The sequence below is a fragment of the Cyprinodon tularosa genome, unplaced genomic scaffold, assembly GCF_016077235.1.
Source record: "Cyprinodon tularosa strain WSP-4 unplaced genomic scaffold, ASM1607723v1 ctg1123, whole genome shotgun sequence".
Classification (NCBI taxonomy): domain Eukaryota; kingdom Metazoa; phylum Chordata; class Actinopteri; order Cyprinodontiformes; family Cyprinodontidae; genus Cyprinodon; species Cyprinodon tularosa.
Window position 1 is genome coordinate 57501 of NW_024037920.1, and position 21995 is coordinate 79495.

General features: G+C 47.1%; 1 protein-coding gene across 1 annotated transcript in view; it reads left to right on the forward strand.

Moving 5' to 3' along the window:
* Nucleotides 1–21995, forward strand: part of gli2a (GLI family zinc finger 2a) — a 95134-nt gene that overhangs the window by 50761 nt on the left and 22378 nt on the right. Inside the window, exons 5-7 of the mRNA XM_038300945.1 lie at nucleotides 2870–3058; nucleotides 17266–17467; nucleotides 17683–17878. Of these exons, the coding sequence (XP_038156873.1) occupies nucleotides 2870–3058; nucleotides 17266–17467; nucleotides 17683–17878 (587 nt within the window). The remainder of the gene's footprint in view (nucleotides 1–2869; nucleotides 3059–17265; nucleotides 17468–17682; nucleotides 17879–21995) is intronic.

Genomic DNA, 21995 nt, shown 5'->3' on the forward strand with positions numbered 1-21995 from the left:
CGGCACACACATATGTTTGCAGCAATATCCCCTTCACTTGCTTCTGTAGCAGAGAGAGCGAGTGAAGGTTAGCGTCTATGGAGGGGGAGCATCCAGATTTAAATAACTGAAAATAAAACTATTCAATTCTATTCAGTTTGTTTCAATAACTCCTATTCACATCATGTCATCTCAAGGCTCTTTCCAGCAATCCCTCACACTAAGCATGCTTGTAGCGACAGTGGAGAGGAAAAACTCCCTTTGAACAGGAAGAAACCTCCAGCAGAACCAGGCTCAGTGTGAGCGGCCATCTGCTGAGGCCCACTGGGGTTCAAGGAGACAGAAGCAGACATAGAAAAAGAAGCATAGATACAAAAGGCAACTGTCAACCAGCTCCACAGGTGGCCCCCCCGTCCAGGAAACACACAGCCAGGCAGACGAGCTCCGAGCCAGCTCCCATGTCAGAGGATGAAGAGAGCACCTCCAGTTAGTCACAGTCAGAGAAACAGGACTACACTGGAAAACAGGCCAAGCTCCAACATCTAGAAACAAAGGTGTTGATGGCAGCAGCACAGCTGATATTTCTCTCCAGGATGGAGTCACAGCCAAACAGGAACAGACCAGATGAAACTACTATGAGAAAAAGCAGAGAGAGCAGAACGTTAGAGATTGAACTAACAGATTCTGCAGAGTGGGAGAATAGAGATAGAATGAAGCAGAGTGATGAAAAAGGGGTCCCTATGTCCTCCAGCAGTCTAAGCCTATAGCAGCATATCTATAGAGATAGCTCAGGATAAATCACTGGCATCAAAATCTTCCTCTGCCTTCTGCCCTCCTTATACTTTTAGAAGTTATTGTTTTTTTAGGTCAACAATTATCCAATTATCTCCATGGAAACGCCCACCACACATCTAGGAGGAGAATGTCTCCTGCGGCTGATTAAACAGATGACGGAGCAAATGGGAAGCTGCTTTCTGTGTAAACATGTCCGGAGGTGAGATGGTTTGGGTTTCTGTTCTCCGTCTGCTGGAAGCAGCAGCTCCTCCCGCTTGGCTGCAGCTCACTGAACGTGTACAGATGAAGGTTACGCCGCTGATTATCACGCTGGCTGTAATCGCTGGTCCGCATCCATTTCGTTTCAAAATGGAAGCCCTGAGGTGCACCTTTCATCAAGGTAGATTCACCGCAGGCTTTGTTTGCTCTGGATTTCGGTCTAAAAAGTCAAAACCGGTTTAGAGACAATAGCAGCAAACTGGTCTCAATAAATCACCAAGTAAAGAAGTAAATCCCCATGATGACAATCAGTACAACTCTCAGAAGTTTCCATCTAATCATCGTCATCATCAGTGAGGTTCTTGCAAGGTCAAAAGGATCCAGAAAGAGTCAGATTGATTCTGTTGGATCTTCTCATAATTATTCAAGGTTCTTTGAGATTTCCGAGCCACAAAAGTGCAGGAATCCTTCCTAGTGGTGGTTCCTCTGGACTGACTGGGACTCAGAACACCAGAACAGTTCTAGGAACTTTTTGGGTTGGAAATAACTTGGATCTCTGGAGGAAAACGTTCTGTTGGATTCAGTCTTTGACTACTGCAGATTAAAGATTTAGATTAGGCCTTAAACCTAAAGCCTGGTGGCCACAGGTACGGTGATGGCAGTATAATAGTTTGTTTCCACTTGTACTGGTGCCTTGCTCAAACTGGAGGGAATAATGCCAGAAGAAAAGGTTCCTAACCTGAAATCAGGACGGACCTGAGGAACCAACTGGTTTTCAGCGATGAGTACAGCTTGGATGTGCTCTCTTCATCCTCTGACATGGGAGCTGGCTCGGAGCTCGTCTGCCTGGCTGTGTGTTTCCTGGACGGGGCCGCCTGTGGAGCTGGTTGACAGTTGCCTTTTGTATCTATGCTTCTTTTTCTATGTCTGCTTCTGTCTCCTTGAACCCCAGTGGGCCTCAGCAGATGGCCGCTCACACTGAGCCTGGTTCTGCTGGAGGTTTCTTCCTGTTCAAAGGGAGTTTTTCCTCTCTACTGTCGCTACAAGCATGCTTAGTGTGAGGGATTGCTGAAGAGTCAATGAGTCGATGCAATCAACTGGTTTTCCTTAGATAGAAAACTTTGAATCAATCTGACTGGATGATCTGGTGAACTGGAAAGTGACCTGAGATTACCTGATGTGAATTGGAGCTATAGAAATAAACTGAATAGAATTTAATTTATAACATACCTCTAATTGGTAAAAGTTTAACCAAAAGAAAAAAAAAAGAACGACATTAATCTCAATCAGCTGGTTTTCCTTGGATAGAAAACCAGTTACAGTCAGAGAAACAGGACAACACTGAAAAAAAGGGGTCCCTATGTCCTCCAGCAGTCTAAGCCTATAGCAGCAGAACTATAGAGATAGATCAGGATAACCTGAGCCACTCTAACTAGAAGCTTTATCAAAAAGGAAAGTTTTAAGCCTAGCCTTGTGTGTTGTCCCTAATCCCAGCTCCTCCATGTCCCCCCCCCCCTGGAGAAGGTGGAGGCCCAGTGAGCTGTCAGCTGTATGGAGGAGTTAATCTGGTTCTTACAGGTTCTGACACCTTAAACGCAGCTTTACTGCTCACAGGTGTGAACAATGTTCCTGAACTTCATGAGTTTCCTGCAGGGAAATAGTTGCTAATGTTTGTTCACCTGATGCTCAGTGATGACCTCATCCTGGGGTATAATGTTAGCTCTGACCAGGAGCCGATGCCCTGAGGGCCCTCTCTCCAGGAGGAGGCGCTCTGTCCTCTGATCCCGTCCTTCAGGGTTCCATCCTTCCATCCTAGATCCGGGTTCTGCAGCGTTTCCATGCGTTCTGATGACTTCCACATAGAACATGTTCTCTTCTCCTCTCTTCTCTCATGCAGTGACCCACGAGCATTTGAAGGACCGAGCCCTGTTCAGTTTCCCCCCTCCTCCGCCAGGGGCCAACCCTTCAGAGTACTACCACCTGATGGCCAGCGCCAGCCAGAGGAGCCCCTACGGCGACCTGCTGATGCAGAACGGCGCGGCAGCGGCCGCCGTCCATCTGCCGGATTACATCAGCCCTGTGGACGGTGAGAACGGCCAGAGTTCTGCTCCATCAGCAGCTCACATGGCAGCCATGTTTGTTCTCCTTCCTCCTGCCGTGGTTTCCATCCCTTCCTGTCCTCCATTGGAAGCTGACCGCCTGCATGCTGGCGTTCTCTAGTTTTCTGTGTTTTTTGGGTTGCAGTTGTTTTCGGTTGAGAACAGGAACCGGTTTAAAGCTGAGTCTGGAAAAGTGTTATACTCTGACAGGAAGAATGTTACGGGAAATATTTTCCCATCGGTTCACAGAGACCGGCCTGTTCTTCTGATGAGTTAGAGACTCTTTCACCAACCTGGAGCTGGATTTAAACAGCATCCGGAGTCCAGAACAGGCTGCCTTTCTGGGGCATCAGAATCTGATACCTGCAGGAGCCTTTGGTTCCATCCAACCAGCCCCCCCATCAACAAACTGCTGCAGGGGGGGAGGCCTGAAGACCGCAGACCTCTCCTCCTGACTGACACAGAGCTATAAGATCTGCTGCTTGATTACTCGGCCATTAATCTTAGAAACGTCCCCCATCAGAGGCGAACGCAGCGGGGCTGAAGGTGTCCCCCCCCTTTCCTCCCCCCGTCCTCCTCAATAACCTCGGTTGGCCACTTTGTTTGCTTTTTGGCCACAACCTCGGTCACCCCGTTTGGCCGCTCCGCTGCCTCCATCCCAGGCTGACTGATGTGGTCAGCGGTGGGGGGCTCTGCCCGTCCGGAGGCTCTTCCACTCACAGAGACCATATTGACTGAGGCAGCTCGCTAATGGCCGCCGCGGACCGCCTCAGATTGAATCAAAGAGCTTATTTAGTGGGAGAGCGTGGCCATAGCAGTGGTGAAGGTGGCAAATGTGAGCTACATCCATTCCTGCCTGTTTGTTTTGGGTGAATGCACAGATAAATATTAAGAAATCAATTTATGCATTAATATTCAGCAGACCCACCACAAAGCCTGAAAGCCCTCAGTGAACCCAAGAACAGGACGGCTGTGAGGGTGGAAAAGTTTCCCAGTCTGTGACCCAGTGGGGGAACCTGATGCTCTGCTGCAGGCTTTCTGGGGGACACCTCAAACCAGAGCCTCACCACCGTCTGGAGTTTCTACCAGAAACTGGTCCTTACTGGGATGACTGGGATCCTGATTCCTCTCCAGTATGAGACAATTATCCTGCTACCTTCTGTTGGTCCATCCAGGGGCTTTACTGAAGTCTGCCTGGCTGTGTTTCCTGGACGGGGCCGCCTGTGGAGCTGGTTGACAGTTGCCTTTTGTATCTATGCTTCTTTTTCTATGTCTGCTTCTGTCTCCTTGAACCCCAGTGGGCCTCAGCAGATGGCCGCTCACACTGAGCCTGGTTCTGCTGGAGGTTTTTTCTGGTTTTCCTTAGATAGAAAACTTTGAATTAGAGCTGCACCCAACGCAAAGCAGTGCGGCGCGGGACAAATATTGAAAGCTCATTGTGGAGTGAACTCAACAGGAAGTGAAACGTTTTATCGTTTCCTCGCTAAACATGGAGTCTAGGGAATCTCCAGTTATTCTGGATTCCAGAATCACTTCCTTCTAAGAGGAGAGCGGGAACTGATTCCGAATTGTTTGGAAGTTTGACTGAAATCGGATGTTTCTAACTTTCCAAACGGAGATTATTCAAACTATGGCCTGATTCAGGGAAGATACTAACTGCAGTAGAATATATTAACCCATTCAGTGTCTTTCCACTGGAAGTTGGACAGAATATTTTCCTGTTGTAGGAAGATGTTTTACTTCCTGATCCAGTTTGGAACTAAATCAATCCTCTAGCGATCAGAGATGACGGCTGATTTATCTGATTAAAACACTAAATGTTCATATTAGTGAGATGCAGAAGGAATCCTCCATGTTCCTGTTCGCTCGGTTCCTCCTGGAAACAGGAACAGGAAGTAAGAACGGGAAACAGGAACAGGAAGTAAGAACGGGAAACAGGAAGTAAGGACGGGAAACTGGAGCAGGAAGTAAGGACGGGAAACTGGAGCAGGAAGTAAGAACTGGAAACAGGAACAGGAAGTAAGGACGGGAAACTGGAGCAGGAAGTAAGGACGTGAAACTAGAGCAGGAAGTAAGGACGGGAAACTAGAGCAGGAAGTAAGAATGGGAAACTGGAGCAGGAAGTAAGAACTGGAAACAGGAGCAGGAAGTAAGAACTGGAAACAGGAGCAGGAAGTAAGAACGGGAAACAGGAACAGGAAGTAAGGATGGGAAACAGGAGCAGCAAGTAAGAACGGGAAACAGGAGTGAAAGTAAGGATGGGAAAAAGGAGCAGGAAGTAAGAACGGGAAACAGGAACAGGAAGTAAGAACGGGAAACAGGAGCAGGAAGTAAGAACGGGAAACTGGAGCAGGAAGTAAGAACGGGAAACAGGAACAGGAAGTAAGAACGGGAAACTGGAGCAGGAAGTAAATCATCATTTCCAACTTTTATTGATTTAAGTTTTCTGAACTTCATGTTGATCTGAAGCATCTAGAGCAGGAGGAGGAATCTGTGGGGTGTAACTACAGGAGGGGTGTAACTACAGGAGGGGTGTAAATACAGGAGGGGTGTAACTACAGGAGGGGTGTAAATACAGGAGGGGTGTAACTACAGGAGGGGTGTAACTACAGGAGGGGTGTAAATGCAGGAGGGGTGTAAATGCAGGAGGGGTGTAAATGCAGGAGGGTGTAACTGCAGGAGGGGTGTAACTACAGGAGGGGTGTAACTACAGGAGGGGTGTAACTACAGGAGGGGTGTAAATGCAGGAGGGGTGTAACTACAGGAGGGGTGTAACTACAGGAGGGGTGTAAATGCAGGAGGGGTGTAAATGCAGGAGGGGTGTAAATGCAGGAGGGTGTAACTGCAGGAGGGGTGTAACTACAGGAGGGGTGTAACTACAGGAGGGTGTAAATGCAGGAGGGGTGTAACTACAGGAGGGGTGTAACTACAGGAGGGGTGTAAATGCAGGAGGGTGTAAATGCAGGAGGGGTGTAACTACAGGAGGGGTGTAAATGCAGGAGGGTGTAAATGCAGGAGGGGTGTAACTACAGGAGGGGTGTAAATGCAGGAGGGTGTAAATGCAGGAGGGGTGTAACTACAGGAGGGGTGTAAATGCAGGAGGGGTGTAAATGCAGGAGGGGTGTAACTACAGGAGGGGTGTAACTACAGGAGGGGTGTAAATGCAGGAGGGTGTAAATGCAGGAGGGGTGTAACTACAGGAGGGGTCTAAATGCAGGAGGGTGTAAATACAGGAGGGGTGTAACTGCAGGAGGGGTGTAACTACAGGAGGGGTGTAAATGCAGGAGGGTGTAAATGCAGGAGGGGTGTAACTACTGGAGGGGTGTAAATGCAGGAGGGGTGTAAATACAGGAGGAGTGTAAATACAGGAGGGGTGTAACTACAGGAGGGGTGTAAATACAGGAGGGGTGTAACTACAGGAGGGGTGTAACTACAGGAGGGTTGTAAATACAGGAGGGGTGTAACTACAGGAGGGGTGTAAATGCAGGAGGGGTGTAAATGCAGGAGGGGTGTAACTACAGGAGGGGTGTAAATGCAGGAGGGGTGTAACTACAGGAGGGGTGTAACTACAGGAGGGGTGTAAATGCAGGAGGGGTGTAACTACAGGAGGGGTGTAAATGCAGGAGGGGTGTAACTACAGGAGGGGTGTAAATACAGGAGGGGTGTAACTACAGGAGGGGTGTAAATGCAGGAGGGGTGTAACTACAGGAGGGGTGTAAATGCAGGAGGGGTGTAACTACAGGAGGGGTGTAAATGCAGGAGGGGTGTAAATGCAGGAGGGGTGTAACTACAGGAGGGGTGTAAATACAGGAGGGGTGTAAATACAGGAGGGGTGTAAATGCAGGAGGGGTGTAAATGCAGGAGGGGTGTAACTACAGGAGGGGTGTAACTACAGGAGGGGTGTAACTACAGGAGGGGTGTAAATGCAGGAGGGGTGTAAATACAGGAGGAGTGTAACTACAGGAGGGGTGTAACTACAGGAGGGGTGTAACTACAGGAGGGGTGTAAATGCAGGAGGGGTGTAACTACAGGAGGGGTGTAACAACAGGAGGGGTGTAAATGCAGGAGGGGTGTAACTACAGGAGGGGTGTAACTACAGGAGGGGTGTAAATGCAGGAGGGGTGTAAATACAGGAGGAGTGTAAATACAGGAGGGGTGTAACTACAGGAGGGGTGTAAATACAGGAGGGGTGTAACTACAGGAGGGGTGTAACTACAGGAGGGGTGTAAATGCAGGAGGGGTGTAACTACAGGAGGGGTGTAACTACAGGAGGGGTGTAAATGCAGGAGGGGTGTAACTACAGGAGGGGTGTAAATGCAGGAGGGGTGTAAATGCAGGAGGGGTGTAACTACAGGAGGAGTGTAACTACAGGAGGGGTGTAAATGCAGGAGGGGTGTAACTACAGGAGGGGTGTAAATGCAGGAGGGGTGTAACTACAGGAGGGGTGTAACTACAGGAGGGGTGTAAATGCAGGAGGGGTGTAACTACAGGAGGGGTGTAACTACAGGAGGAGTGTAACTACAGGAGGGGTGTAACTACAGGAGGGGTGTAAATGCAGGAGGGGTGTAACTACAGGAGGAGTGTAACTACAGGAGGGGTGTAAATGCAGGAGGGGTGTAACTACAGGAGGGGTGTAACTACAGGAGGGGTGTAACTACAGGAGGGGTGTAAATGCAGGAGGGGTGTAAATGCAGGAGGGGTGTAACTAAGGGGGGGGTGTAAAATCAGGAGGGGTGTAAATGGGGGAGGGGTGTTTAACTACGGGGGGGGTGTTTAAATACAGGAGGGGTGTAACTAAGGGGGGTTTTAAAACGCTCCATTGCTCTGGGAGGGAAATTTCTAAAAACCTCAAACGATTGAATTCCAGCTTTAAAAGAGCTGTTTTGGAAGGGCGAGGGAAAATTAGAGGTTTGAGTGAAAAGGGAGGGGGGGGGTGACATGGGGAGGCATTCAGAGGGCCGCCCGTCTCCGCCGGTATGCAAAGGGGTGGGGGGGGCAGGGAAAAATCCCCGGGGGTTTGTGGCAAAACCCTTTGGGGCCCGCGACAAAAGGGGGCTGCCCCCAAAAAAAAGGTTTGCCGTCCCCGGGGAAAAAAAAGGTTTTTTTGAAGTTTCCCGCAGAAAGGGGGGGGAGGGGGGAGAATTTTGTGCAAAGATGTTTGGGGCTGAGGGGAAGTGGGGGGGGGGCCCGGGGCCCCCCCAGGGGCAAACAAAAACTTAACTAAATGTTAGCTGGTTTAGGGGCGTTTGGTGGAAGTGTGTGCATAAAAAAGCTGGCGTTCCCCTAACGGTGGCTTTGAGTTTAGTCAGAAGGGGTCAGTTTTTTAAAATCATCAAAGTCCCCCAAAATTCAGATTGGGTAAAATAGATGAAAATTAAAAAAGGGAAACTAGAGGAAAAAAAGGGAGAGGGGGGGGAAAGGGTGGCGGGGGTGGAGAGGGGAACCAACCTTTATCCTCCTTTTCCACCCTTCCCCCTTTTTCCTTTTAAACACATCCATCCTTCCCCTCCATCCATCATCAACCTTTATATTTCCAAAAACCTTTTTAAACCCTTCCCCTCCCTTTTCCTTTCCTCTACCTCCAAAAACATCCATCCGCCTCCCTCCTTTATCCTTTCCCTCATCCTTTCCTTCATCCCCTTTCCAAAAAATATCCATCCATTAATTCCCTCCCCTCAATTTCCCTCAATTCCATCCATCATCCATCAAAAAATTAAAACCCTCCTCCATCCCCCTTTATCCATCCCATCATCCATCCATCAAAAACCATCCATAATCCATTTCCCTCCCCTCCAACCCCCAACCATCAAACCATCCAAAAAAAACCCTCCTTCCCCATCCACCATCCCTCATCCATCCTTTATCCATCCAAATCATCATATCAAAACCTTTCCCTCTTTCCCCCCATCTTCAATCCCTTTTTACCCATCCAACCAAAACAAACCAACCATCATCCATTTCCCTTTCCCTCATCCATCCCCTTCATCCATCCCTTTATCCTCCATTTCCTTCCCCCATTTATCCTTTTTCCCTCAAACATCCCATCCTTCCACATCCCTTCCTTCCATCCATCTTCCCTCCACCCCTTTCAAATTTAATCCAAACTTATCATTTCCCAAAAAACATCCCTCCTTCATCCATCATAAAATTTATCCATCCTTTTTCCATCCATTCCCAACCACACATTCCTTCCCAAAAATTATTTCCATCACAACCTCAAAAATCCTTCCAATCCTTACATTCTTTCCTCCATCCAAACCCCCTTCATCCTTTTTCTCCAAATATTCCCCTCCTTTTTTCCTTCCTTTAAAAAATCCAACCCCTTAACCATCCAACTTTCCATCCACATCCTCCCTTCCCGCCTCCATATTTCCTCCCCCATCCTCCATCCCTTTGCCATTACATAAACCATCCTTCCCAAAAATCCAGCCCTACTTTTTTCCCTTCCTCCTTTGCCATTTCCTCCCCATTTCCCTCATCTGCCACCTTTCCCTCCATCCACTTCCCTCAAAACCTTTCCTTTCCATCTTCCCCCATTCATCCACCTTTCCCTCCAAACACCTTTATCCACCAAACATCCAAACCAAACCATCCATTCCCTTTTTCCATCCTCCTCATCAAACCTTCTCCCTCCATCCATCCCTCCATTCTTTCCCTATCACCTCCTTTCCATCCCCTAAACCCTCCTTTCCCTCCATCCATCAAAACCCAAAATCATCCCTCCCCATCCATCATCCCCCTTTCCCTTTTTCCATCCAAAATCATCCCTCCCCCTTCCATCCCTTCATTTCCCTCATCCATCCAAACATCATCCCTCCCCCATCCCTCCTTTTTCCATCCCATCATCCCTCCCAAAACATCTTCCCTCCCCCTCCAAACCTCTTTCCTCCATCACCATCCATCTTCCCTCCAAACAATTTCCCTCCCTTCCCTCATCCAAACCTTAATTCCATCCAAAAAAATATCCTTTCCCAAAAATACTTTCCTCATCCCTCCAAAATACCATCTTCATCCCTCCAAAATTTTATTCCTCCCTCCTTTCCATCCATATTTAAACCTTCATCAATCCAAAAATTTATCCCCCTCCCTATCCATCCATCATCCTTCCCTCCTTATCCATCCATCCCTCCATCCATATCATCCCTCATCCATCCTCCATCCATCCATCCATCCATCATCCATCCTCATCCTTTCCCCTTTCCCTCCATAAACCATCATCATCCAACCCTCATCCATCCATCCTTTTTCCAAACCCTTTTTTTCCTTCCCCAAAAATTTATCCATCCAAAAACATCCATCCATCTTACATCCCTCCTTCCCTCCCTCTTTTCCCTCCATCCCTCATCCCTTTCCCTCCCTCATCCCTCCAAAAAAATCATCCCTCCATCATTCCCTTCCCTTTTTCCCCCATCATTTCCCTCAAAACTCATCCCAAAACCTTCATCCATCCTCCATTTCCCTTCCTTTCCCTCCAACCCTTCCCCATACCTTCATTCCCTTTCCCTAACCATCCTTATCAATTTCCCTCCACCTTCTTCCATCATCCTTTCCCCAATTTCCAAACCACCATCCTTTCCCTCCCTCAAACCCCTCCATCTTCCTTTCCCCATCCATCCATCCAACCATCATCCACATCATCCACCCTCCTTTCCTTATCCCCCTTCCCCTCATCCCTCCATCCCTTCCCTCCCCCATCCAAACCATCCTTCCATCCATTTTTTTCCCCATCTTACAGCCTTCTTTTTTCAACTTTCCCCTCCACCCTTTAATTTCCCTTTATCCTTTTTTATCCCGAATCCCTTTTATTCAATTATTCCCTTTTTAAAAACCATTTCCTTTCCCTTTTTCCTTTTCCTTCCAAAACCCTTTCCCCACCCTTCTTCCAGCCAAAACACCCGCTTCACGCCAGAAATCCTTCCCCCTTAAAATTCCAATATTTCCTTTCCCTCATCATCCTTCAAACCATCCCTCCCCTTCCCTCCATCACCTTTAAACCATCAAACATCCATCCATATTAAACCCTCATTTATCCTTCCATCCCATCTTTCCCTCCAAACCTTTATCCTCACCATCCTCAAAACCATCCCTCCTTTCCCCATCAACATCAACTTTCCCTCCTTCCCTTTCCTTCCTCCTTCCCTCCTTTATCCCCCATAACCATCCCATCCCTCCTCCCATTTTCCACCATCCATCCTCCACAATCCTTTTTATTTCCCTCCATCCTGCCAATTTTTATGCCCTATCCAAACCCTTCATTAACCTCCATTCCTTCCCCCATTTCACCATCATTCATTTCCTTCCATCATCACCTCCCAAATCCCCCCATTCCATTCCCCTATCCATACTTTCCCTCTTCCCTCCCTCCTTTTTCCAAAACCAACCATCATCCATTCCATCCATCCAACCATCCATCCATCCCTCCTTAAACCAAAAAAATCATCCTCCTCTTTAACCAACCATCCATCCTTTATTTCCCTCATCAACCTTTATCCTTTCCAAACTTTTCCATCCCATCATCCATCCAACCCCTTTCCCTCGCCATCCAACCCTTTCCTTTATTTCCTTCCTTTCCCTTCCCTTCCCCTCCTTTCCCCTTTCCTCCATTTCCTTTATCCCATCCAAAACCATTTCCATCCTCATTTTATCCTTTCCCTCATCCCAACCTTCAACCCCCAACATCCATCTTTCCATACCCTCCATCATCCATTCCCTCCATCCCTCCCTCATCCATTTCCTTTCCCTCCATCATCCTCAAACCCATCAAACCATCAATTTCCCAAACCTCATCCAAACCATTTCCAATTCCCTTCATCATCCCCTCAAAAATCCATCTCCATCCATTTATCCCTCCATCATCCATCCATCATCCCTCCATCCATCCATCCCTCCATCCCCAACCATCATCCATCATCCTCCATCAATCATCCATCCCTCATCCAACCATTTATCCAACCCTCCCTCATCCATCCTCCAAACCATCATCCATCCATCCATCCCTATCCATCCATCCAAACATCCCTCATCCATCCATCATCCCTCCACAAACCATCCAACCCTCCATCCATCATCCCTCCCTCATATCCACCATCCATCCCCCATCCCTCCATTTATTCCATCATCAACCATCACCATTTCATCCATCCATCGATCATCCCCTCCATATCCATCCATTTCCTTCCCCTCCCCTCAACCATCCATCCAAACCATCCAAACCATCCATCATCCCCTCCAAACCTTTATCCATCCATATTTCCCTCCATCCCTTTATTTCCCTCCATCCTCCCTCATCCATCCCCTCATCCAACCCCATCCATATCCCCTCCCTCATCCCTCCATCATCCCTCCCTCCATCATCCATCCCACCTCCCTCCCATCCATCATCCATCCATCCCTCCCCCATCCCTCCCTCCATTTCCCCCCTATCCATCCATTTAAACAAACCATCCCAAACATCCATCATCCAATTTTAAACCATCCCATCCCCCAACCATCCATCATCCATCCCTCATCCCTCCCTCCCTCCCAATCCATCCATCCAACCCTCCCTCCATCCATCCCTAAACCAATCCATAATCCATCCATCATCCATTTCCCTCCATATCCATATATCCATCCCTCCCTTCCCTCCATCCATCCCTCCATCACCCATCCATCCCTCCATCATCCATCCATCAAACCATCCATCCCCCTCCATCATCCCTCCCTATCCATCCATCCATATCCCCCCCCTATCCATCCATCAAACCATCCATCCCTCATCCACCATCATCCCTCATCCTCCCTCCATCCATCAAACATCCTCCCTTTCCCTCCCTCCATCATCCATTTCCCAAAATATATCCATCCCTTTCCCTCCCAAACCCTCCATCCCTCATCCATCATCCATCCATCATCCCCTCCAAAAAAATATCCATCCATCAACCCCCTCCAACCATCCATCCATCATCCATCCATTCCAAAAACCTCCCCCCTCATCCCCTCCCTCCATCATCCCTCCATCATCCATCCCTCCCTCCTTTATCCAAAAATCCATCCATTTATCCCTCCATCATCCATCCCTCCATTCCCCTATCCCCCTCCATCCTCATCATCCTTCCCTCATCCACCATCCATCCCTCCCTCATCCATCCCTCCATCAATCATCCAAACCATCCATCCATCATCCATCCCCCATCATCCATCCATCCATCATCCATCATCCATCCATCATCCATCCATCCATTTCCCTTCATTTATATAAACCTTTCCCTTATCCATCCAAAACATCCATCCCTCATCCATCCCTCCTTTTATCCCCTTTCCCTCATCCATCTTTCCCTCCCTCAATCTTCCCTCCTTTCCCTCCCTCATCAATCCACCTTATCCTTTCCCTCCATCCATCATCCAAACCCCTCCCTTTCCCTCCAAAATCCATCCAAACATCATCCTTCCATCATTTAAACCAACCATCCTCCTTTAAACCCTCATCCAAACCAAACATCCAAAACCAAAACTCATCCATACTCATCCATCCCCATCCATCCTCATCCATTCCCTCCAAACCAAACATCCATCCATCCATCCATCCTCCCTCATCCATCCCTATCCCTCCAAAACCCTTTCCCTCCATATACCCTCACCATCAAACCTCTTTTGGTTTTGATGGTTTTTTTCTGCGACCCTTTCCCGTTTTTTTTCCTTTAGGGCTCATCACCGCCCCCCTCCGTTCCCCTCAAGGGGTTCTTTTTTTCTTTCCCACCTTGACATTTTTCTTTCTTGCTTTTTTTCTTCTGACTTTATTTCTGTCAGTCCTAATATGGTCACAGACCGTCTGGTGTCTTTGTTCCAGTAACCCTCACAGACTGGGGGCCAAAGCTCCATCCACACAGATAAAAACTGACCACCTGTTGGATCTGCACCTGGTTAGCAGAGCAGCTTTGCTCCTGCTGTCCAGTTTCTCAGTGTTTTTAGAATCTCGGGACGTCTGTGTTATTAGAAATTTTTTGCCACGGCATCCACGGGGGGGGGTTTATGGGCCCCCAGGGGATAACCTCCAATTAAGGTTCCCCTTTAAATCGCTAAAGCACACTGCTTGAAAAAAAAACCTGAGCACATACCTCCTCTCTGCGGTCCTTTTTAAATATTTTTCCTCTCTCTGCTGTATCAGTGTGTAATTACGTCTCTCTATATAAATCCAGATCCCACAATTACAACCAGCCGTGACTCGGCCCCACATAGCAACGCAGCACGCATGCGTACTCACACTGCGGAGCGCGCACGGCTGCACCGCCTCGGCCTGAGCAACATCTGTTTTCTCACTCGGTGCCAGAACATGTTCGCCCTTTCAATTATAACCTCCACCTATAAAACATTCCGTCTGTTGTGATGGAGACGTTCAGACCAGGTTGAACTCCCCCAGCAGCCTGATCAGTCAGTGGCGGGTGGAGAAGCTGTGCTGGAAAGATCTAAGGATGGCTGTAAGATTGGAGGTGCAGGGCAGATTTTGGGAACGTGCCCAAAGGGGGCGGGGGCGGCGCCAGGCTACCAAGCCATGAGGCCGTTTCCTTCTTCATGAAGGGATGCATTAATGCACACATCTTCTGTTAAGTCCTGCTGGCAGGACGGGTTATTGTAAAAATAAATGGCGGCCGTCCTCAGGCAGGGTGGGGTTACGCTCAGAGCCCCCTCCCTGACCGTGCCATACCCGTTCATTTATTTCCAACTAACCAAACGCCATCCTGAACGGCTCGTTGTTCCTGACGACTCTTTCATTCACTCCTCTGTAATTTTCAGCACTTTTTGTTTTTTCCTCTACGCCCCGCCCCCCCCTCTCCATGTTGTCTGCCGTCAGACGTTCCCAGGGGCCCTTTAACTGAGTGCACATGTCGGCAGTTTACGACTCGCCACCTCCAACTGTTGCAGCCCAGCAGCCGCTGTGATTACGCCTGAATGATTGTAGCCGGAGGCGCCGTGAGCTGCCGGCGGAGCGGCTGCCATGTTGGTGGGTGTCAGGTAGGAAGGGAAACTGTGACGGCCCCATAAAGCGTTTCCTGCCTCTCGCACCTCTGATCCTCAGAAACTCCCAGCAGTCGGGCTGCAGCGTCTGCTGGTCCGATCTGTGGAGCTGCTCACGGTTTGAGGGGCAAAGCGTTTGTAAGACGGAGGTCAGCCTGATGTGTTTATGTTTGATTTCTACAGAGACGGGTTTCCTCGATGGTTCTGAACAGAACCTTTGTTCTGTTCTAATCAGTCTGATTAAATTGCCTCCATTAACTTCGCTCCAGGACTGAGACAGATTTCTATCACTCTAATGACGAGGGGCTACGCTTGGAGAGAGAGGGGCAGATTGGAGAAGGCTTCTGCAGGGACCAGATCCAGTTCTGATCCAAGGTTCTGGTTTAACATTCAGATCCAAAACTCTTCTCTAAATATTAGGAAACCAGAACCGTGTTCTGTCAGATGAGCATACCCACAGTCAGTTCCCGTTTATTTCTTTAGTTTTATATGAAAAATAGACTAATAAACTACTTGATCCCTTTAGTCATGTACAACAAAACTATTTAATGATTTACTTTTTGGTATTGTTTTAAGCTTATGGCGATTTTATGGAAGAAAAACAGCCTCATTGGAATCTGCCTCACCGAATTTAAAACACTGAATTTTTTTACCCATTGAATTCCTCACATTGAATTTATATCTGGTAAAAATTTGTTTGAGAAAAATTCGTCTGCAAATGTGTTGACCTGAACTTGAGCCAAAGCAATCTACACTCCATGCAGTTGAGCAGCTTCTAGCCAATGAAATTAGCCCATTTGGTCACGTGACACAACAGTTGGACGTAGCTTTGCTTGTGGCCGAATGAAGCTGAATTAGTTTTTCTTGTTAAATAGATATGATTACAAAATGTCAGGTAGCTACTAAAAGACAGCCATTAGAGTTTTTCATCTAATCGACTGGGTGAAATAACCGAGCCAATCACAGTGCAGCACCCCCGTCTGTCAAGGCTCTTGGTTTGATCTGGATGAAGCGTAACCTGCGTAAATCTAGATGGATTTGCTCCACATATCCATCTGGAAACCTTCCGTTGAAGTAATTTTGGGAAGGGGCGAAAATACTGGTTAGCTGATTGGCCTATGTTGGTGATAGACGGGCCAAATAAACCAATCAGATCAACGAAGCATATGACGTACTAACAGAGCGACGACGAAGAGGAGCCACTTGATAGATCAAACTCTTGCCGAAACCAGTCGGGAGAAGAGCAAAAACATCTTTTCCTCTGAGAAAAGCCTCCAGAGCAGTGTTTTGCTCTTCTTTCAGTGAAGAAATACTCTGTAATTCCCATAAAACTTGCTCGATAGCCACGCTAACGCTAGTTTCATCGGCTGAAGCCGCCATGTTCTTTAGACTGAACTGTCGCGCTTCTCGTTGCGTCACACCTCAACCCGCCTCAAAGCCAACGCTGATTGGACGTTCGTTTGGTGAACGGCTCCAAATTTTCTTTAACGGAGAGTCTCCGGACTGATCTGCGAGTGAATTCTTGAAAGCTTGCGAGATCAGGATGGTCTCACCAGGCTAGAGGAAGCGGCCGGCGGCAAACTTCCTTTTTTTTCTGACAAAATGAGCTAATTTCATTGGCTGGAAGCTGCTGATTGAGTGTAGATTGCTTTGGCTTGAGTTTACCAAAAGGTCAATATTTTTTGCAGCTGAAATTCGGTGTAAGGAATTCAATGTTTAAAAAAATTCAGTGTTTAAAATTTGGTAAACAAAAAAGGCAGATTTCAATTAGACATTTTCTTCCAAACAATCTGTCCTTAAATAGTTTTTTTTTTTTTTTACATGACTAAAGGGATACACGCCCGGTGAGGTAGTTTAAAATCTGACGTCTTGCTTATTGACTATAGGTATGCTGGTCTGACAGAACTCCGGTTCTGGTCCAAGGTTCTCATCTCTGGAGCCGTTCCAAGGTTCTGGTTCAGAGTCCTTGTCCACGGTGCTTATGTTAGTTCTTGGCAAGGTCCTGGTCCAAGGTCCTGGTCCAAGGTCCTGGTCCCAGGGGCAGTTTCTCCATCTGTATCACTACCATTAAATCTAAAGTGTCCGATCAGCTGATGAACACGTCTGAGTTTGGTGGTTTGGAGAAAAACCCTCCATTCTGGTCCAGGTAGCCTGAAGCGGTTCTAAGGTCTCATCATGTCTCCGTTTTGTCCCCGTCCAGTCTCCCGTTTCTCCAGTCCAAGGCTGACACCGCGGCTGAACAGGAAGAGGGCGCTGTCCATCTCGCCGCTGTCAGACGCCAGCATCGACCTGCAGACCATGATCCGGACCTCACCGAACTCCCTGGTGGCCTACATCAACAACTCCCGCTCCAGCTCCGCTGCCAGCAGCTCCTACGGACACCTTTCAGTGGGAGGAATCAGGTGGGAATGTCAACGAACAGAGAGGAGCTACTAGCATGTCAGGACCTCCCTCCAGCAGACAGTCAGTCATTGTTCAGGGTTTCTGAAGGTCTTTGAAGCTTCGTTTAGGCCGGTCTAAAGGTCCAGGACAACCCTGACCTCTGTGTACATTGATCTAAGCAGGCTGACCTTCATTTCTATCCTCTCATCCTGAATGTTCTCCTGTTGCCATGCAGCCCCACCTTCAGCTTCCCCCATCCCATCAACCCTGTGGCCTACCAGCAGCTGCTGGCCCAGCAGAGACCCCTGAACGCCTTCGGCCACACGCCTCCTCTCATTCAGCCGTCGGCGTCTCCTTTCTCGGCCCGCCAGCACCCCGTCTTTGCTTCGTCCATGTCTTCACACAACACCTCAAACTCAGAGAGGAACCAGGTAGGAGCCGCACAGCTAAACATGCTGCAAAACCTAAAACACCGGGCACCTAAAAGCTGTTAGCTAGCTAGCTAGACTGGATACAGACTGTTTTCATGCTAGTTTGGATCCAGATTGTTTTCATGCTAGATTGGATCCAGATTGTTTTCATGCTAGTTTGAATCCAGATTGTTTTCACGCTAGTTTGGATCCAGATTGTTTTCACGCTAGTTTGGATCCAGACTGTTTTCACGCTAGTTTGGATCCAGACTGTTTTCACGCTAGTTTGGATCCAGACTGTTTTCACGCTAGTTTGGATCCAGACTGTTTTCATGCTAGTTTGGATCCAGACTGTTTTGACGCTAGTTTGGATCCAGACTGTTTTCATGCTAGTCTGGATCCAGACTGTTTTCACGCTAGTTTGGATCCAGACTGTTTTCACGCTAGTTTGAATCCAGACTGTTTTCACGCTAGTTTGGATCCAGATTGTTTTCACGCTAGTTTGGATCCAGACTGTTTTCACGCTAGTTTGGATCCAGACTGTTTTCACGCTAGTTTGGATCCAGACTGTTTTCACGCTAGTTTGGATCCAGACTGTTTTCATGCTAGTCTGGATCCAGACTGTTTTCATGCTAGTTTGGATCCAGATTGTTTTCATGTTAGTTTGGATCCAGACTGTTTTCATGCTAGTTTGGATCCAGACTGTTTTCATGCTAGTCTGGATCCAGACTGTTTTCATGCTAGTTTGGATCCAGATTGTTTTCATGTTAGTTTGGATCCAGACTGTTTTCACGCTAGTTTGGATCCAGACTGTTTTCATGCTAGTTTGGATCCAGACTGTTTTCATGCTAGTTTGGATCCAGACTGTTTTCACGCTAGTTTGGATCCAGACTGTTTTCATGCTAGTTTGGATCCAGACTGTTTTCACGCTAGTTTGGATCCAGACTGTTTTCATGCTAGTTTGGATCCAGACTGTTTTCATGCTAGTCTGGATCCAGACTGTTTTCATGCTAGTTTGGATCCAGATTGTTTTCATGTTAGTTTGGATCCAGACTGTTTTCATGCTAGTTTGGATCCAGACTGTTTTCACGCTGGTTTGGATCCAGACTGTTTTTACGCTAGTTTGGATCCAGACTGTTTTCATGCTAGTCTGGATCCAGACTGTTTTCATGTTAGTTTGGATCCAGATTGTTTTCACGCTAGTTTGGATCCAGACTGTTTTCACGCTAGTTTGGATCCAGACTGTTTTCACGCTAGTCTGGATCAAGACTGTTTTCACGCTAGTTTGGATCCAGACTGTTTTCACGCTAGTTTGGATCCAGACTGTTTTCACGCTAGTTTGGATCCAGACTGTTTTCACGCTAGTTTGGATCCAGACTGTTTTCACGCTAGTTTGGATCCAGACTGTTTTCACGCTAGTTTGGATCCAGACTGTTTTCATGCTAGTTTGGATCCAGACTGTTTTCACGCTAGTTTGGATCCAGATTGTTTTCACGCTAGTTTGGATCCAGACTGTTTTCACGCTAGTTTGGATCCAGACTGTTTTCACGCTAGTTTGGATCCAGACTGTTTTCACGCTAGTTTGAATCCAGACTGTTTTCACGCTAGTTTGAATCCAGACTGTTTTCATGCTAGTTTGGATCCAGATTGTTTTCATGCTAGATTGGATCCAGATTGTTTTCATGTTAGTTTGGATCCAGACTGTTTTCACGCTAGTTTGGATCCAGACTGTTTTCATGCTAGTTTGGATCCAGACTGTTTTCATGCTAGTCTGGATCCAGACTGTTTTCATGCTAGTTTGGATCCAGATTGTTTTCATGTTAGTTTGGATCCAGACTGTTTTCATGCTAGTTTGGATCCAGACTGTTTTCATGCTAGTCTGGATCCAGACTGTTTTCATGCTAGTTTGGATCCAGATTGTTTTCATGTCAGTTTGGATCCAGACTGTTTTCACGCTAGTTTGGATCCAGACTGTTTTCACGCTAGTTTGGATCCAGACTGTTTTCATGCTAGTTTGGATCCAGACTGTTTTCACGCTAGTTTGGATCCAGACTGTTTTCACGCTAGTTTGGATCCAGACTGTTTTCACGCTAGTTTGGATCCAGACTGTTTTCATGCTAGTTTGAATCCAGACTGTTTTCACGCTAGTTGGGATCCAGATTGTTTTCACGCTAGTTTGGATCCAGACTGTTTTCACGCTAGTTTGGATCCAGACTGTTTTCACGCTAGTTTGGATCCAGACTGTTTTCACGCTAGTTTGAATCCAGACTGTTTTCACGCTAGTTTGGATCCAGACTGTTTTCACGCTAGTTTGGATCCAGACTGTTTTCATGCTAGTCTGGATCCAGACTTTTTTCATGCTAGTTTGGATCCAGATTGTTTTCATGCTAGATTGGATCCAGATTGTTTTCATGTTAGTTTGGATCCAGACTGTTTTCACGCTAGTTTGGATCCAGACTGTTTTCATGCTAGTTTGGATCCAGACTGTTTTCATGCTAGTCTGGATCCAGACTGTTTTCATGCTAGTTTGGATCCAGATTGTTTTCATGTTAGTTTGGATCCAGACTGTTTTCATGCTAGTTTGGATCCAGACTGTTTTCATGCTAGTCTGGATCCAGACTGTTTTCATGCTAGTTTGGATCCAGATTGTTTTCATGTTAGTTTGGATCCAGACTGTTTTTACGCTAGTTTGGATCCAGATTGTTTTCACGCTAGTTTGGATCCAGACTGTTTTCACGCTAGTTTGGATCCAGACTGTTTTCACGCTAGTTTGGATCCAGACTGTTTTCACGCTAGTTTGAATCCAGACTGTTTTCATGCTAGTTTGGATCCAGATTGTTTTCATGCTAGATTGGATCCAGATTGTTTTCATGCTAGTTTGAATCCAGATTGTTTTCACGCTAGTTTGGATCCAGATTGTTTTCACGCTAGTTTGGATCCAGACTGTTTTCACGCTAGTTTGGATCCAGACTGTTTTCACGCTAGTTTGGATCCAGACTGTTTTCACGCTAGTTTGGATCCAGACTGTTTTCATGCTAGTTTGGATCCAGACTGTTTTGACGCTAGTTTGGATCCAGACTGTTTTCATGCTAGTCTGGATCCAGACTGTTTTCACGCTAGTTTGGATCCAGACTGTTTTCATGCTAGTTTGAATCCAGACTGTTTTCACGCTAGTTTGGATCCAGACTGTTTTCACGCTAGTTTGGATCCAGACTGTTTTCACGCTAGTTTGGATCCAGACTGTTTTCACGCTAGTTTGGATCCAGACTGTTTTCACGCTAGTTTGGATCCAGACTGTTTTCACGCTAGTTTGGATCCAGACTGTTTTCACGCTAGTTTGAATCCAGACTGTTTTCACGCTAGTTTGGATCCAGACTGTTTTCACGCTAGTTTGGATCCAGACTGTTTTCATGCTAGTCTGGATCCAGACTGTTTTCATGCTAGTTTGGATCCAGACTGTTTTCATGCTAGTTTGGATCCAGACTGTTTTCACGCTAGTTTGGATCCAGACTATTTCACGCTAGTTTGGATCCAGACTGTTTTCATGCTAGTTTGGATCCAGACTGTTTTCATGCTAGTCTGGATCCAGACTGTTTTCACGCTAGTTTGGATCCAGACTGTTTTCACGCTAGTTTGGATCCAGACTGTTTTCACGCTAGTTTGGATCCAGACTGTTTTCATGCTAGTCTGGATCCAGACTGTTTTCACGCTAGTTTGGATCCAGATTGTTTTCATGTTAGTTTGGATCCAGACTGTTTTCACGCTAGTTTGGATCCAGACTGTTTTCATGCTAGTTTGGATCCAGACTGTTTTCATGCTAGTTTGGATCCAGACTGTTTTCATGCTAGTCTGGATCCAGACTGTTTTCATGTTAGTTTGGATCCAGATTGTTTTCACGCTAGTTTGGATCCAGACTGTTTTCACGCTAGTCTGGATCCAGACTGTTTTCACGCTAGTTTGGATCCAGACTGTTTTCACGCTAGTTTGGATCCAGACTGTTTTCACGCTAGTTTGGATCCAGACTGTTTTCACGCTAGTTTGGATCCAGACTGTTTTCATGCTAGTCTGGATCCAGACTGTTTTCATGCTAGTTTGGATCCAGATTGTTTTCATGTTAGTTTGGATCCAGACTGTTTTC